Raw genomic sequence first — 15824 nt, forward strand, 5'->3', positions numbered from 1 at the left:
CAGTTTTTGCTATGTACATGTAAATATTTTGAGGAAATCGAACACTCTTTATGGTGCAATGTGCTGTGGACAAATCTGTGCCATTGCTGTTTTTAATGTAAGATCTAAAGTGGATTGCCGTAAGGAACACATTATTATCTATTTTTGTGATATGAAAACACTGAAGTTAAATTTAAATATTGTCGTTGAAAAGAAGGATACAAATATGTTATCAAGTGCAGTATTCAGACTTTTTTGTTCTGTCCAAATTTGAACAAAATTTATAGACAATTGTAGTTCAGTTTTGTTGAAATATTCCCTGTGTTACTTGTGCATGTTTAACAATTGGCTTGACCAGGGGCTGTGGAGAATGCACCGATGCTGGTAATGTCCCATCCACTTTGATATTAAGTACACATGTATCATTCCCATTCATAAATACCTTGAAGTCATGAAGTCAAAACAAGTTTGAAAATTAAATTTCGCACAATGTTTTCCAACAGTTCACTTCTGTTTTTTCAAATTCACCGCTAACCACATTATGGTACGTTTATTCATGAGTACTTTTTCTTATGTGGAGATTGGTGCACACATGGTGCATACTCCATGAGGTGATGCACAGCACCAGCCAATGTTTAAGACCAGCCACATAATGGGCTTTTCACCAATAAGATTCACTGAACTGTTTTAAGTGTTTAAAACTGTTGAATAAAACTTTTTTTGTGCAGCCATGGGCATCGAGAGGGGCCCCCCCACCAAAATCTTTTTAAAAGGATAAAGAGAGAAAAAAAATATTTAGGGAAAAAAACATAAGAGGATGAAAGTCACCAATTGCTTTTTAAAAACCTCAAAATTGACTTCATCCCACCATCTTTCTTTTTTTTTTTTTTGCTTTGCCCCATTGAAATATTCTCCTCAGGAAAACAAATCCTGGCTATGCCCATGTGTACAAACATGTTATAAAATGGCACATACAGTTCAGTTGCATGGTTAACAATCCACTTTTGATGATGAGATGATGATTCATTCAAACTTTGTGTTACAACAACTGTCTCACTATCATTTTTAATATTATTTCCCAATCAAGAAATATAACCTTTTATGCGAGATTATGTTGCTTGTAACAGACAAACATCAGCTTCTCAAATTTCTTGCTGTTCATGAATTGTACTGAACATGTTGCAAATCAGGAGGTTTTTGAATGAAACAAAGCAAAACATTGGTTTATTGTTTTATCAATTACATTATATTACTAAATTTGACTTCATGTCTTGATCATCATCAACAAAAAGCACCATACATTCTCACTGCACAGGTACATGTATGCCTAGCATTATATTTCCACTCTGGTGAGATCAATGCAGGTGAGTTGACTGTACAGTGAGGTTTGATTAATTTGCAGCACCCTTAATATTGCAGCAGCTTAGGTCCCATGTACACCCTAGGGAGCCAAGATGATTGTCAGGAATGAATTATGAGTATTTCACTCATCAGGGTGTTACCTGAGGTTATAATTACTAGAACCCAACTGAGTGTGTCCTGGTATAGGAAAATAGCTAATGTGGCTCACTGTAGGGGTCCACCATCAGCACTTTGTGTCAGATCTAGTTGCTATGTTTGCAGTCTTCAAAACAATTCACATAACATCTCATTTTTGAACAAAGCATTATCTGCAGTTTGAGCAATTCCAAGAATCTCATCTGTAACTGAAAGATGTTCTAAATATGTGAAAATAGCAGACCTCACCTTTTAAACGGGAGCATGCAGGAGGTGAATGATTAATTAAATAGCTGTAGGCTCAGTGCTTATCCGAGAGCTTGCGAAAAAACTCCCAAGCTTACTCAAATGGAACTCAAACCCACGACCTCCTGCTTACTAGTGCAGACGTCTCAACCTCTTGACCACCGAGCTTGCCAGGGTTGGCTGGCTGATCCAAGTCAGGTGAAGCAACGGGTAGTGTGAAGTGTTTTCAAGATATATTTTTGCGTTGGGGAAAAATGCAAGCTCTCGGATAAGCACTGAGCAACAGTGTTTATCAATATATACATTGGGTATAAGGGCAAAACCCGTTATATAAATTAACATCTCCCAAACGCTAAAATACATCTTGAAAATACATGTACATGTACTTCCAATAGTTTAGTTCACACTGTCCATATACATTATGCATGTGTCTGTATTACAAAAGAGTGCTGTTTATCATTTAACCATCAACAGAAGTATTTTTTACCCTTTTTCTGCAAATTCTCATTTAACAATAAAAAATTTGGTGACCCCATTTCAGCCAGTTATTGTAGATAAAATGTCACATTTACATTTAGCTGTATGTACTGGGTTTGTTACTCAAATGAGACTTTATCACAGGCTGGCATGTGATACAACAATCTGTAATACATGTAATTAAAGATGCAAAGCCTGAATACTGTCCACTTTACATAAACACAGCTTTCAAAAAGAATAACTGAACAATTGTTGTTTTATTTTTCTACAGGTATTGACTCGAGATAGTGTGACTGTATCAGTGGATGCAGTGGTCTACTACCGCGTACAGAATGCAACCATATCCATTGCTAATGTTGAGAATGCCAATGCATCCACCCGCCTCTTGGCTCAGACCACATTGCGTAATGTACTTGGTACCAAGAACCTGGCAGAGATTTTGTCAGACCGAGAGGGTATCAGCCATTTCATGCAGGTATGTCATGGCTACTTCATTTATGTAAACAGATTCATGTGTGAACAGAAATTGTGCACTGACTACAGGTCACAAGTTAGTATGGTCTAGTGCTGAACCTTTTATGTGTATAAAAGCCTTACTGCTCAGCATGCAGGTGTCCGCCATCTTCCTATGATGTGCTGCCGCAGAAAGGCCTTTGTGTGGCAACCAAGTGATGGCACATTGTGCTGTGAAATGCTTTGTCTGATCATATAAAATGTTTCCCTGAAGCTGAGGTCAGCAAGCGCTTTGGAGTCCTTGAGTGAGATGCGATTTTGGATTCAAACAGAGTGAGGACACAACAGAAATGTGATTTCCAAAATATGTAAAACAAGGAATCACTTAACATCATGTAAAAAATCTGTGTTGTGATTTTCACAAAATATGTGTGAAACTAAATATATATTGTAGCAGCCTCATAACATAACATAACTCAGAAAAAGGAAAGAGACCAAAGACTGACGATTTATAGTTTCAGTGATTTATTACACAAAAATAAAAATATAGTCGGAGGAGGAGCCAAATTGTCCAAAAGTATTTACATATTTCTCTAACCTGGCCAGAGCAGAGTTGAGTCGAAGTTGTCCATCGATACACATTACAAAATGGCTAAGGAAAAATGAACAGAACCTCTCACAACCAATGCCCAGTCTCACATCCAGGCTGGGCTGAAACTACAGGAGGGTTTTATAGAAAAGCAATGAGGGCTCCAACAAGGAAAAATGAACAGAACCTATTACAACCAACGCCCAGTCTCACATCCAGGCTGGGCTGAAACTACAGGAGGGTTTTATAGAAAAGCAATGAGGGCTCCAACAAGGAAAAATGAACAGAACCTATTACAACCAACGCCCAGTCTCAAATCCAGGCCGGGCTGAAACTACAGGAGGGTTTTATAGAAAAGCAATGAGGGCTCCAACAAGGAAAAATGAACAGAACCTCTCACAACCAACGCCCAGTCTCAAATCCAGGCTGGGCTGAAACTACAGGAGGGTTTTATAGAAAAGCAATGAGGGCTCCAACAAGGAAAAATGAACAGAACCTCTCACAACCAACGCCCAGTCTCAAATCCAGGCTGGGCTGAAACTACAGGAGGGTTTTATAGAAAAGCAATGAGGGCTCCAACAAGGAAAAATGAACAGAACCTCTCACAACCAACGCCCAGTCTCAAATCCAGGCCGGGCTTAAACTACAGGAGGGTTTTATAGAAAAGCAATGAGGGCTCCAACAAGGAAAAATGAACAGAACCTCTCACAATCAACGCCCAGTCTCAAATCCAGGCTGGGCTGAAACTACAGGAGGGTTTTATAGAAAAGCAATGAGGGGTCCAACAAAAAAGGTTCCAGTTGTATAAATATAAATAATGACTAATCTTATATGGTATCCCATTGTGTGGCCACAGCCAGGGGCCCTTCTGGCCGAGGCCAGGCAATGGTATGCGAAACATTTAAAAAAATTGAAAGCTGCTAAGGTTGGTACAAAATAACTTTGTTACAATATCCAAAACTGTCGACAAAGAAATTTGGATGCATTTTTTTTAAAAATTGCTATGTCAATTCTGTCTTGCTCATCCAATGTGCATATACATGCCACAGTGTGCTGTCTTACTCTCACACAGTAGCCATTTTCATTTATAATAGCGTAATAGGCTATGATGGGTGTAGAAGATTTAACTGAAGATGATGGCTAAAATGCTACGAGAATAATCGTCATGAACTTCACACAACTGATGTGATGACTTTGTTTCATCTGAAAGTACAATATGAATATTACGATAAATTCTGATTACAATCTTAAAATTATTAAATAAATAATAACTATGCATGAATAGTATTTAAAATCTAACAGCAGTTTAATCTAATGACTTTGTAGGACTTTGTAGCATTACTTCTAATACATCATCAACAGGACAAACATGACTTGTGCAAAACAATGATAAACTGAAGCAAATCCAGCAAATTTAAAATGCTGTGCACATGTGCCAAGCAGTGTTGTATCCAAGACATTGATGTCCGAGACCAAGACCAAGGCATACGAGACCGAGACCTACTCCTTCAAGACCAAGACCAGGACTTCGAGAGGCTGAGACTTTTGCAGGTTGAGACCGAGACCAACCATAAACTGATGTTTAGTTTTTACCAAAAGGTAAATAGGGACAAACATACGGCAGCACAATTAAGCACAAAATGAATAAAAGGAAAACATTATCATAAACTCACGCAAACAAATAGGTCAAATATTTTGTTAAAGAATGTCTCAGTTCTTTTATCAGTGATACTGCTCTTCTTTTACCCTGGTCTGGTCATTTTCAATCCGAGTATCCCAAATGATATGATGTGAACATTAAAACAAATATCCTTAAACTGTTTTTTGTAAGCAAAATACTGAAAAACAAAAAGATGTACCGTAACGAAACGACTAAAACAACACGTACCACATACAAGACGGAATGAAAGCACTTTCACACGTGCACACAATTAATAACGTGCACACACACACACAGACTGGTTCCCGTTCCGGCCCTACGTTCAGCAGGAAACTACATAGGGAACGGGAACCAGTCTAGTGTGCGAATTCCGCTACTCACAACCTCATCTCCATGGTGTCAAGCAGCACGGCAACTCTGGATTGGAAATAAAGTAACAACTTGGGACAAGGTTGCATCATACTGCATTGACCAGTCTTCATTCAAGCATCTATTTCATTCTTTATTGCAAAAAATTTGAATATTACTGTGTTGTATTTATATCAGTGGTTGAAGATTTGACTTGAGCGGAGGTAATTTTGCCTTTTGCAACCACGTGCATGCGTGGTAGCTAGATGCGCATTTTGTTATGGTCTCAACTTGTCTAGAGGGGGAAACCCAAGACTGTGGCATCCGAGACCGCCACTTTCGAGACCGAGACCGGCTCTCCCAAGACAGAGACTTTGACAGGGCAAGACCGAGACCACAAAAAAAAGCTCTCGAGACCAACAACACAGGTGCAAAGGGCAATCATGTGTACAAGGCAGTGCAAGTTTAGTGTTACAACATGTGCACCAAACCTTGGTTGGGCTATATCATTGACACATACGTGTTTGTAATCTATTGCCAATTCTTACTTGATGGGGTAGAAAAGAAGGGAAGAGTGAGTCCATTACATCTATCATGTTTAAATACTTGACAAGTTCAGAGCACTGATTTGATAGTATATTCTTGTCGATATTCTGATCACGTTGCTATGCAGCCCTTCCATATTATACCGTATAACCTAATTGTTTCAAAGTGGTCCAAAGGATGAAGATGACAAATGGACCCTTAAAAACTATCAAGATACATGTAGCATACTTATGTGACATCATCATGATGTCATCAGACAACAAATTAACAGTGATTTGAGATTAAAATGAAAAAGATAAGTTTGAAATCTAAATATTGTACTGAATGAAACAATATTAGGGATTTCAAAATGTTCCAGAATAGCAGGCAGATACAAAGTACTGTAGGCAGCAGTGAGTCCCAGCCTCTATGGGGTCTAGGGCTGATGTTGCAAGAATATTTCTGCAAATTAATTCACAGAACTTGATCTCTTGTCTATGTATACATTTTCTGTGTTCCTGAAGTTAATTTGAGGTTGTATTGCTCGTACTTGAAGCGAGCATGTTTCCACAAAATTTCCTGCCACGGCAAGAGGTTTAATTATCACCCGCCCCTTAATGACATGCATCATGCATGCTTACCTCGCGATATACGGACATTGTTCGCCAGTTTCCTGTCGTAATTACCTCACTAACATTGTGCAGAGTGGTGTGAATTGCCCATAATTCTCTATAATTGTCAACTGTATATATATTTTTACATTGAGTAATGCAAGTTTTTATCACTTTTTGTGGCAATATTTGGTGGCTTTCATTCCCATTCAATCAGCACAAAAAATTGACCCTCCCCCAAAACTTTTACTGACCTACGTACCCTATTTTTGAGAGGTAATTGAAAGCAGAGCTGTTTTTTTCTTGGCCCAATGAAATTTTCAGATTTAGGATAAGTTTTGTTTGGACTTCATACAGATTCTTTCATGATGGATATACATATGAGTACGAGCATCATATGACCGTATTGTATGACACAATGTGCCATCAACTTGCACTGGGAGTTGAGCCATAAATGTAGATAGTCTGTACATTACGTGGTCCAGTCAGTGAGCCGTGTAGGCCCTATGTACATGTAGGTCACACTGCTATGCTAGGCAGGCCCAATAAAATTAAATCCACAGACTATGATTTTTTTGTGAACAAACAATACATGATTTTTACTAAAAGCAATTTATTTCCCAAGATTGGTACATGTAGCCCAAGGAAGGGTTTTTTTAATGACTGGCAAAAAGTTGCCAGCGCAAAAGTTCAAGTACCGGGTAGCTGGTCAAATTAGCCAGTTGCTGGCTTATTTTGAAACCCCTGCAATTACGTTTATCTTTACTGAGGGTAGACCTGATCTCAAATTGAGTGGATTAAATTTTCAGGTGCAAAGTCACAGCATTTGTTTTTATCAAGACTGATTTTCTTTGTTTGTACATTTGAGAAACGTAAGTGCCACAAGCATTTGTTTCATAATTGTTTTTATAACATCTACCAGGTACCGGTTTGAAATGACTTGCAAAGCACAGAACAGTACTAGTGTGCACACCTAGCGAGGACAATTGCAGTTCCACATAACTTTCATTTTCAGACACACAAGTACCCACATGTGTACTCAGAACATTTTTCATGTTAAAGAATTATTTTAGTTAAATTCTTCTTTATTCCATACAAATAAATAAGTTGTGTCAAAGCTTTCAAGCATTTTTCTCTGAATTGTATGGCCACAACATGCTTGTGTGTTTAACCTAAGTCTTCAAGTTACATGTTAGTGTGTGAAGTGTATGCGCAGTATCCTTTGTGTTACTTCGTGAAGGGAATGTTCATGAAGTGCACCATGACCTTAACAACCCTTGTGGGTGTGTATGTGAAAATGGAAAAGATGTGCACTTATTCTGTGAAAATTTCAGTGCATATAGTAAAACATGTTAATATCAACCAGGAGTTTTATTCACACTTCATAGTCAACAAAACGTAATGCAAATTTAATACTCTGCAGTAAAATCATCTTGGTTCAAGCTGTGTATGCATTCTGAGCATGTACATTTACTGCAGAGACCTTCCCAACCACTTCAGTTTAACAGTGTTTTGCCATAATTTGAGGATGGTCACACTTATACCCAAGGTGCCAAAGTGTAAGACAGGAAATCAATAAATCTGAGGTGTGAAATCCTTGCCTGACTGTACATGTCCGTCCTTATCTCCTCCCATGAGTGATGATAATGAGATGCTGCATGTGCCACTTATTAGAGAGCTTGATAATTTGTTTTATCAAACACAAAACTGAACCATTTTTAAATACAAATACTAAGTGAAGGGCCCTGATATTCCTTCAATTTGTGCCTTACATGTGTCAGGTCAGTTTGTTCAGTTAAATCGTTTTCTTAAAGACAGTAAGTCATAGAAGTGTTAGAGATTTTCAACATATTGTTGTATCCCCTAAATATTTGGCTGACGGTAGCAGTACTTTTACTATTGTTCTTATAGGGCTGTGATATTCAGGGGTCAACCGTTTGTTAAAATGAGCGGAATACAAGGGTTTGGGCAACAAACTGTTTAGCTGGTTTATTGCTCTTACTAGTCTCTTCTATTGCTTCTTCTAGTTCTAAGTTCATTAGTGGTTTTGAAGGAGGAGTAGCTTAACATAACGGTACAGCACATCAGAGGCAAAGTTAGAGACGTGAAGTCGTATGTCACTAAACTATGGCTTGGCGGGACCATTAGAAATTCCAGTCAAACAGAGTGGGTATGGTATGAGTGTATCGTATTGCACAGCAACTCAGACCAATCAGGCCATGGAGGGAGCTGTCCTGGGCCAACATAGTGATGAGCAACAGTTGGACGGGGCCAGCAGTATGTACCAACCACTCTGCCACTCAAGACTAGAATATGGTGGGTGCAGTGATCGAATTACAGCGCTGCTCCACTAGCTCAGCATAGAGACAGGGAGGACCAGGGCTTAATAGCATAGAGACAGGGAGGACCAGGGCTTAATAGCATAGAGACAGGGAGGACCAGGGCTTAATAGCATAGAGACAGGGAGGACCAGGGCTTAATAGCATAGAGACAGGGAGGACCAGGGCTTAATAGCATAGAGACAGGGAGGACCAGGGCTTAATAGCATAGAGACAGGGAGGACCAGGGCTTAATAGCATAGAGACAGGGAGGACCAGGGCTTAATAGCATAGAGACAGGGAGGACCAGGGCTTAATAGCATAGAGACAGGGAGGACCAGGGCTTAATAGCATAGAGACAGGGAGGACCAGGGCTTAATAGCATAGAGACAGGGAGGACCAGGGCTTAATAGCATAGAGACAGGGAGGACCAGGGCTTAATAGCAGAACCAGAGCAGTGAGAGACATGGGAGTCTAACTCATTCTTCTAGCAACCTGGGCCAGTACACACCACACTGTCCAAGCTAAGCTAGCAGGGCGTTCATATGGTTACCCACACACTTCACCATAAGAACTGGTGTTTCCGAACTACGTACCACACTAGTCTCGGAATGGGTCCATGCACAACCACTGCACTATATTAGGTTTTGTTTCGCACAAGGCTTTGTTCTGCCGCACCTGACCAATGAGCAAGGCAAACTCTGCTCTATATAGGGATCTACAGGCTTAGGAATTAATAAAATATAAGACCTCAACCAATTGGAATTTTCCCTCTCAAAGGGTCACATGACTTCCTGCTAGAGTCAAGTGCAAGAAACTACTTGTCAAGTTAAAAAAGTGAAGTTCAGAATAAGAAGTCACATGTATAAAAGTGTAGTTTCAGTTGCATAAAGGATTACACAATCATCCCAGAGAATGACTGACAGTTACAAAGTCTCGGGTTACCAAATATTAGCATTCTAGGGAATCTTACCACACCCAACCACACAGCCACGAGGAGGACAGGGTAATTTCAACATGCTAAACTGAGCAGAGAAGACACAAAGACAAAGGAGTGAAAGAACCTGCAATCACGCCAGAGTACAGCATGAATAACTTAATACAAAATTAGCATCTGTGTTGCATTTCCGCATGCATACAGGTAGTTGAGCTAAATGAGAGACCCTGTGAATGCAAGACAACAAGAACAAGTAAAACATGGGGCGCTAGAATTTCACCATCCAGGTTTGTGAATGAGCAATAATCCCCTCCCCAAAACTTTATCACTTTCCACTTTTTTTTCACATTTAGTGTGGAGGGGGAAAGGGGTAAGTGGTTAAACTGCAAGGGATGAATGTGACATGGCTTTTGGTGTTTGTATCATCAATGACTGAATCAGTTGTCAAACTTTAAAATAACATGTTTTTGTGTTACATCTTCACAATGTCATTATTCAGAGGACATGTGAGAAGCAAAATACTGTAAAAAGCCAACTACTGTCTCCCATGTGTACACTTCATTGCAGGAGTTTCAAAAATTAAGGTTTTTCTTTAGGATACTAGAAAAAGAATTAAGCCTCATCATGCATGTAAGACATAAATTGAGCTGTTGATTACATGCCAATTTTATGTAAAGATCTTTGCAGCAAGTCAATGTTAAGTTTCTGGTTAATAGATACTGACATACGTGTACCTCAATTTACCCTAGCCTACCTAGCTTTATCCATATTCATTTGTAGCTGTCAGCAGATATGCTGTTAGGAGCTTCCGTGGGTCCAGCTGTCATTTAGCTTTATCTCATCCAATCAGTCTTTCCTCAGCGGCACTTTAAAAAAGTCACGAAATTAGTTTTGTCTCACTTCACATGCTATATAAGCTTGCCTTCAGATGGTTGGCACATATCTCAGTGATAACAAGATTACTAAATTAAATGTGCCCGAGTGAGTCCCTGAAAACTGGAGTTATGCATGCATGCTTTAATTTTTTACTGACTGCCTTGTGCACTGGTGTGTCCAGAATAACATCCTTTTATTGCATTATCGATAAAAGGCCTTATACTCAGCGAACACTTTATTCCATTAGCATCCTTCAAAGTGCATCTTGGAATGCTACACATAGAGCAATTTAAAGCGTACAGTGTACAAACAAAATATGTTAGCAGAAATCACGACTCTTGACTTGGATGTTGTAACAGTTAGCTACACATTTAAGGTTCAAGCAGCCTCACCAGATATAATTTCCATTTAATCATCAACAATCATAAATTATTTATTTCGGAATCAAAAGAGAACCACAGTATCGGTTGCCAGCCATCTTGATTATATCCCAGCATCCTTTGCAGTGTTTACATGTATATGTTCTTAGTCTCAAGTCAAGTTGTTATGTCAGCGTTGTCATCGCCACATAGTCTCTGTACAGTCATGTCTATCCGGTTACAATGTACAAAGGTCAAAGTGTATGAATCGCGAGGTAGGCCAGATAAGAGCATTTCGTGATGCAAATTACGGCGCGTAGATATGCTAATGTAAAAGGAAAACTGAGGGCCAATCAAAAACCTCCATGTAGTGTCAGGACGCTCGCTTAAGTGAGCGGGAAAATCAGAAAATTTGGTCATTCAGTCACAGCCATTCAAAGGCGGTGGAGTGTGCCTGTCGATGTGAATTTTATAGAACTCATTCACCCACCACCATCCCGTTCCTCGTCATTTCCTAAGGGGTAAATTTAAGGTAGTTTCTTCATTGGTTGGCATATTTCTTGTCCAGGCCACCAGTATCCCCCATTTAAGCAATCCTAGATAAAATAATTGCCAATCTTGCCAATTTTACTGATGTAAATGGACATAAATTGGTAGTTGTTCTGAAGGATGAATTTATAAAGTGCAGTTGTTATAGTGCTTAAACATTTCAAAAGGCTATGCGGCTCCTGCTGGAGTGTTCTACATCAAGGGGATCACTTCTGCACTGAGAAATTACTTGTAAAATTACCATCATGATGCTTGTGTTTGTTTGGGTCAGATGCACCCATTTCAAGTTGGTTTGGGGCAGGTTCGCCCATTTCAAGTTGGTTTGGGGCAGGTTCGCCTATTTTGTGATCGGGCCAGGTGTGCCCATTCTTGTTTGGGGCCAGGTATGCCAATTTGTCTTTTGTATTTAGCCAGGTGCACCCATAAGCTTGTTACCTGTAATGTGTGGCCGGTATTGCCTAACAAATAAGCCATTTGCGAGTTAATTTGAATAAAATCTGGTAAGTTCTTTAAATTCACGTGAACATAACAACTTGAATTCTCCATAGTAAAACCAATGTTGCTATACCTTGTGATTCGGAGGGAAGCTTTTGCTTACTTACATATGAGATGCCTTGCAACAATACACTGTTCTCAATGGATAAGAATAACACAAAAGAACCAGTCCATTCCAGAGATGGTGGTCGCTATGCAAAAGTCCACCCCCAATCATGAGGTATACATGTAGCAACAGTGTCTTTAGTCTGGGGAATTCAAATTGTTACATTTCTGTGCACTCAGATAACACAGTGTACCACATTTTATTCAAATTTAACTTGCAAGTGGCTTATTTGGTATTCGGTATCCCGGCTTATATTCATTTACAATAAGACAGTTATCAGCTGTGGCGATCATTCACATGACATCTGGTATCTAAGTTGTGTTTTTATTGTGAGTCTGAGTATAATAACATTCTATTTCCCAGCTGTATATGCACTTCAACAAGATACACTAGCGAATAGGGAGGATGTATCCTCACTAAACTATTGGACACCTGATAGCCTTATTACAAATAAGGCTAGCCAAAAACCAACCACACAGCTCATTAAAAAATGTGTCTTGAGGTCATTTGTAATAAATTTTGTTTATTGTTTGCATTATAAAGAAAAGGCAAACCAAGCTCTCTTGGATAATATCATTTAGTTTGGCATCTTGATGAAAATGGAAATCATGTCATTGAAAAATGGTGAGTGTTCCTATTGGGAAATGCACTCAATTTGAGCCTTGCACAATGCATGTCATACAGCTGTTCATTTACTATATGGATTTTGTTCCCTGAAAACTATCAAAATTGCAATTTCTAAAGGTCAATGCAATAGCAGCCCCATACTTTCAGTTTCTGTACCCATATGGTTGTATAGGATTGGGATTCTTTATAAAGCAAAAAAATTGGGATCTAGTGAGGGAATATTTCCTGTCAAAACAAAGCCTGAACAAGTCTTGTTTGTGTTTCAGTCCAGCTTAGATGAAGCGACAGACCCCTGGGGTATCAAGGTAGAGCGTGTAGAGATGTGAGTATCCAATTTATTTTCATTTGTGCACGTGGATGTTTATGCCTGCAGAGTTTGTTAAGTTTGCTTTGAAGTTTTGCCAAATTGCTTCCATTCCCTTTCTTATGTTTTTTCTGTTGTATAAATTTTTTGAGCTACATGTACATGTATTTTATTTTGTTGTATTTATGTATATTTGAACTCGTACACTTCTGTTTGTCCTTTATTTGTTCATTGTGGAGTTCAAGGTGTCATTTATGAAGTTTGCTATTGATCAGATTTTATTTTGGATACTTGTAAGATCTTGACAGCTGTGGCTTTTATCTTCTATATTACATGTACATGTATTTATAAGAACTGTTACTGATAATCCACGGTATTAAATATTTCCCGGATGCAAGTTTTGAGTGTGACAGTGAAAAATGGTCTTCAAGCATGCATATTTTCATTTAAATCATGGAGTCAATCCTCTTAAATTAAACTGTAAAGATTATTGTATTTAAAATAGTATACTGTCCGCACATTCCATACATTTGCACAGCAGCAAGATAATGTACATGTAGAGTGCAGAAACGTACATTAGTGGCTGCAGTGCGGTGCTCGCCTCTTACCATGCCTCTGTAGTCTTGGATTTGATTCTCAACCTGGGCCATATGTGACACGGGTTGTTCCTTCCCTCCTATGCCATCAGGATTTTTCTCAAAAAAATTTCTTTCCTCCTCAAAAATCATCAAGTAAAGATCTCCAGCTTTTCCCACTGAGTAGGCATGTGGTGGGTCAATTGGCAGCTGCCTGAGGCACCTTTATACATGTACATGTATTTGGCTGACCACATTACATCGTACTGTACTTTAATTTAAAATCTTTATTGTACAATGCATCATTTGATCAAAATATTGTCTAAAATATGTTAATAATTAAATTATGACTGACTAAATTACACTATTGAGCAAAAAGACTACAGCAGGGACATATTCCTCAATGATCACAGATTTTGGGATGGCCAGTAAAATACCAAGCCACCAAAATAAGGATACACAAATGCTTTTGTTGTTTACCTTTCCCCTTCCTGACTGCTGACAAAATGTCCCTTGAGCCAAACATGGATATACATTTTTCTAGGGATCTAAATGTAAAAATTTACACACATGCACATGTAGCTCTGGCCAAAAGGTAAATTTGATTAAAATGAATTGTATTTAAAACAGACTAACATGTGCGATTAAATTGCAAGGTAATGGACCATGCTGTCAGAAGTGGACATTAATGTCTATTTTACACAACATACAGAGGCTGATTACACAATGGGGCATGTTCGTACATTCTGTACATGTAGAGTTCTCATAACTTAATGAGCTTGGACAGTACATGTATGCTGTGCATCGTGCACAGAGGGACTGTTTGAAGAAAATCAATGTTTCGCCTCGGGGAAAAATTGATTCTGATAAGTCGGTGGTTGTGGGAAATTTTAACAGAAAACACTTGGGATTTGAAATGTCTGATTTGTGAGTCATATTCTCTGTGGGTCTCTCTAAGCAAAGAGGGGAGCAGTTTGCCTGATTAATTTAAAGGGGTCGGTATGATGCATTAATATGAGAGTGAATCCCATGTTTGCTAAAAAACATGGGATTTGATTTATAACCTTTGAATAAAAACTATGGTGTTTGCCACTTGAAAAAACATCCCCGTGATCTTCAAAATGATGTTGAGCTTGGAAATATTTCTGCAAGGTTGGAGTTTTTCAAATTGATAATGAATTTTTGCAAAAAAAATTGACCACAGACATCAGTGACAGAATTTGTTCAGAACATAATTTTTGTTCCAGTGATGTACCAAATGAAAAAATGTATTATCATTGAATTTGAGGTTGTTTGTGTGTACCAATATTGTTTGGGGCAAATATCTAAATTAAGTCCATTCAAAGCATATACCTGAATTTATTATTACTTATTTCACTAAATATATATTAAATATATTAAATAGTTCTAGTGCTCCTAATCACATTTTTCCCTAGCTGATTGTCTATTATTGACCTTTTTCCAGGGTTAGGTTTCTGAGAAAGGCTGTCAGTTGAGGCTAGATACAAGTCTATAAACTAATGCCATTAGGGATGGCCTCATCAAACCTCTCCAACATTTAATTCTGGGCTATCTGCCCCGAGCTGAAGTTCACCCGCAATCAGTGAAAGAAAGACAAGCAGGTTCTTGCATGCGTTCTGCGTGTACGCAAAGACTATACACGCTAGAATAAGTTAGTTACATGTACTCAGCGTGCTCCACATCAAACGCGCATATACTTGCCCGCCTCATGGCATGCCTATGTGGTGAGTACCAAAAAAAACCATGCCTTCTTTTGTTCCACTCGGAGTGAATAAGCGGCTGAAAACCAGAAATTACATTTTACGATATTACATGTATATCGACCCTATGGCAAATCATTACAAACTGAAACCATTTAGTCTACCAGCAACTGTGATTTTGATACTCAAACAAATAAAACAAATTGACATAAAATGAACTAAATCAATGGAATTTCATGCGTGATCTTTTTCATCTTTGTACTCTGGTCTAACAATCTGAGAAACTATATTCTGTGTTTCAGTAAGGATGTACGTCTGCCGGTGCAGCTTCAGCGTGCCATGGCAGCAGAGGCAGAGGCAGCAAGGGAGGCCAGGGCAAAGGTCAGATTCTCATCAATATCACATGAATTTAGAGTATAAATTGGGAGTTAATAATTCAACTTTCTGCTAAGGTCACATAGAATGTTGGTCATGAAGGTTAATGTAAGAAACATTCAGGCCCTATGTACAGTAGTGTCTGATTGAAAACGTGAGTGCAGTGACCTTTGTGTACATCTATGCTGCTGTTTTGA

The 15824-nt window shown here is 38.7% G+C and overlaps 1 protein-coding gene across 1 annotated transcript in view; it reads left to right on the forward strand.

Moving 5' to 3' along the window:
- LOC110975793 (band 7 protein AGAP004871-like) overlaps positions 1–15824 on the forward strand; it is a 48392-nt gene that overhangs the window by 9520 nt on the left and 23048 nt on the right. The window contains exons 5-7 of the mRNA XM_087143256.1: positions 2471–2674; positions 12919–12974; positions 15555–15633. Coding sequence (XP_086999382.1) covers positions 2471–2674; positions 12919–12974; positions 15555–15633 — 339 coding nt within the window. The remainder of the gene's footprint in view (positions 1–2470; positions 2675–12918; positions 12975–15554; positions 15634–15824) is intronic.

This window comes from Acanthaster planci, linkage group LG11 (assembly GCF_054643075.1).
Source record: "Acanthaster planci isolate LZ-2023a linkage group LG11, COTS_SCS, whole genome shotgun sequence".
In the NCBI taxonomy this organism is placed as follows: Eukaryota; Metazoa; Echinodermata; class Asteroidea; order Valvatida; family Acanthasteridae; genus Acanthaster; species Acanthaster planci.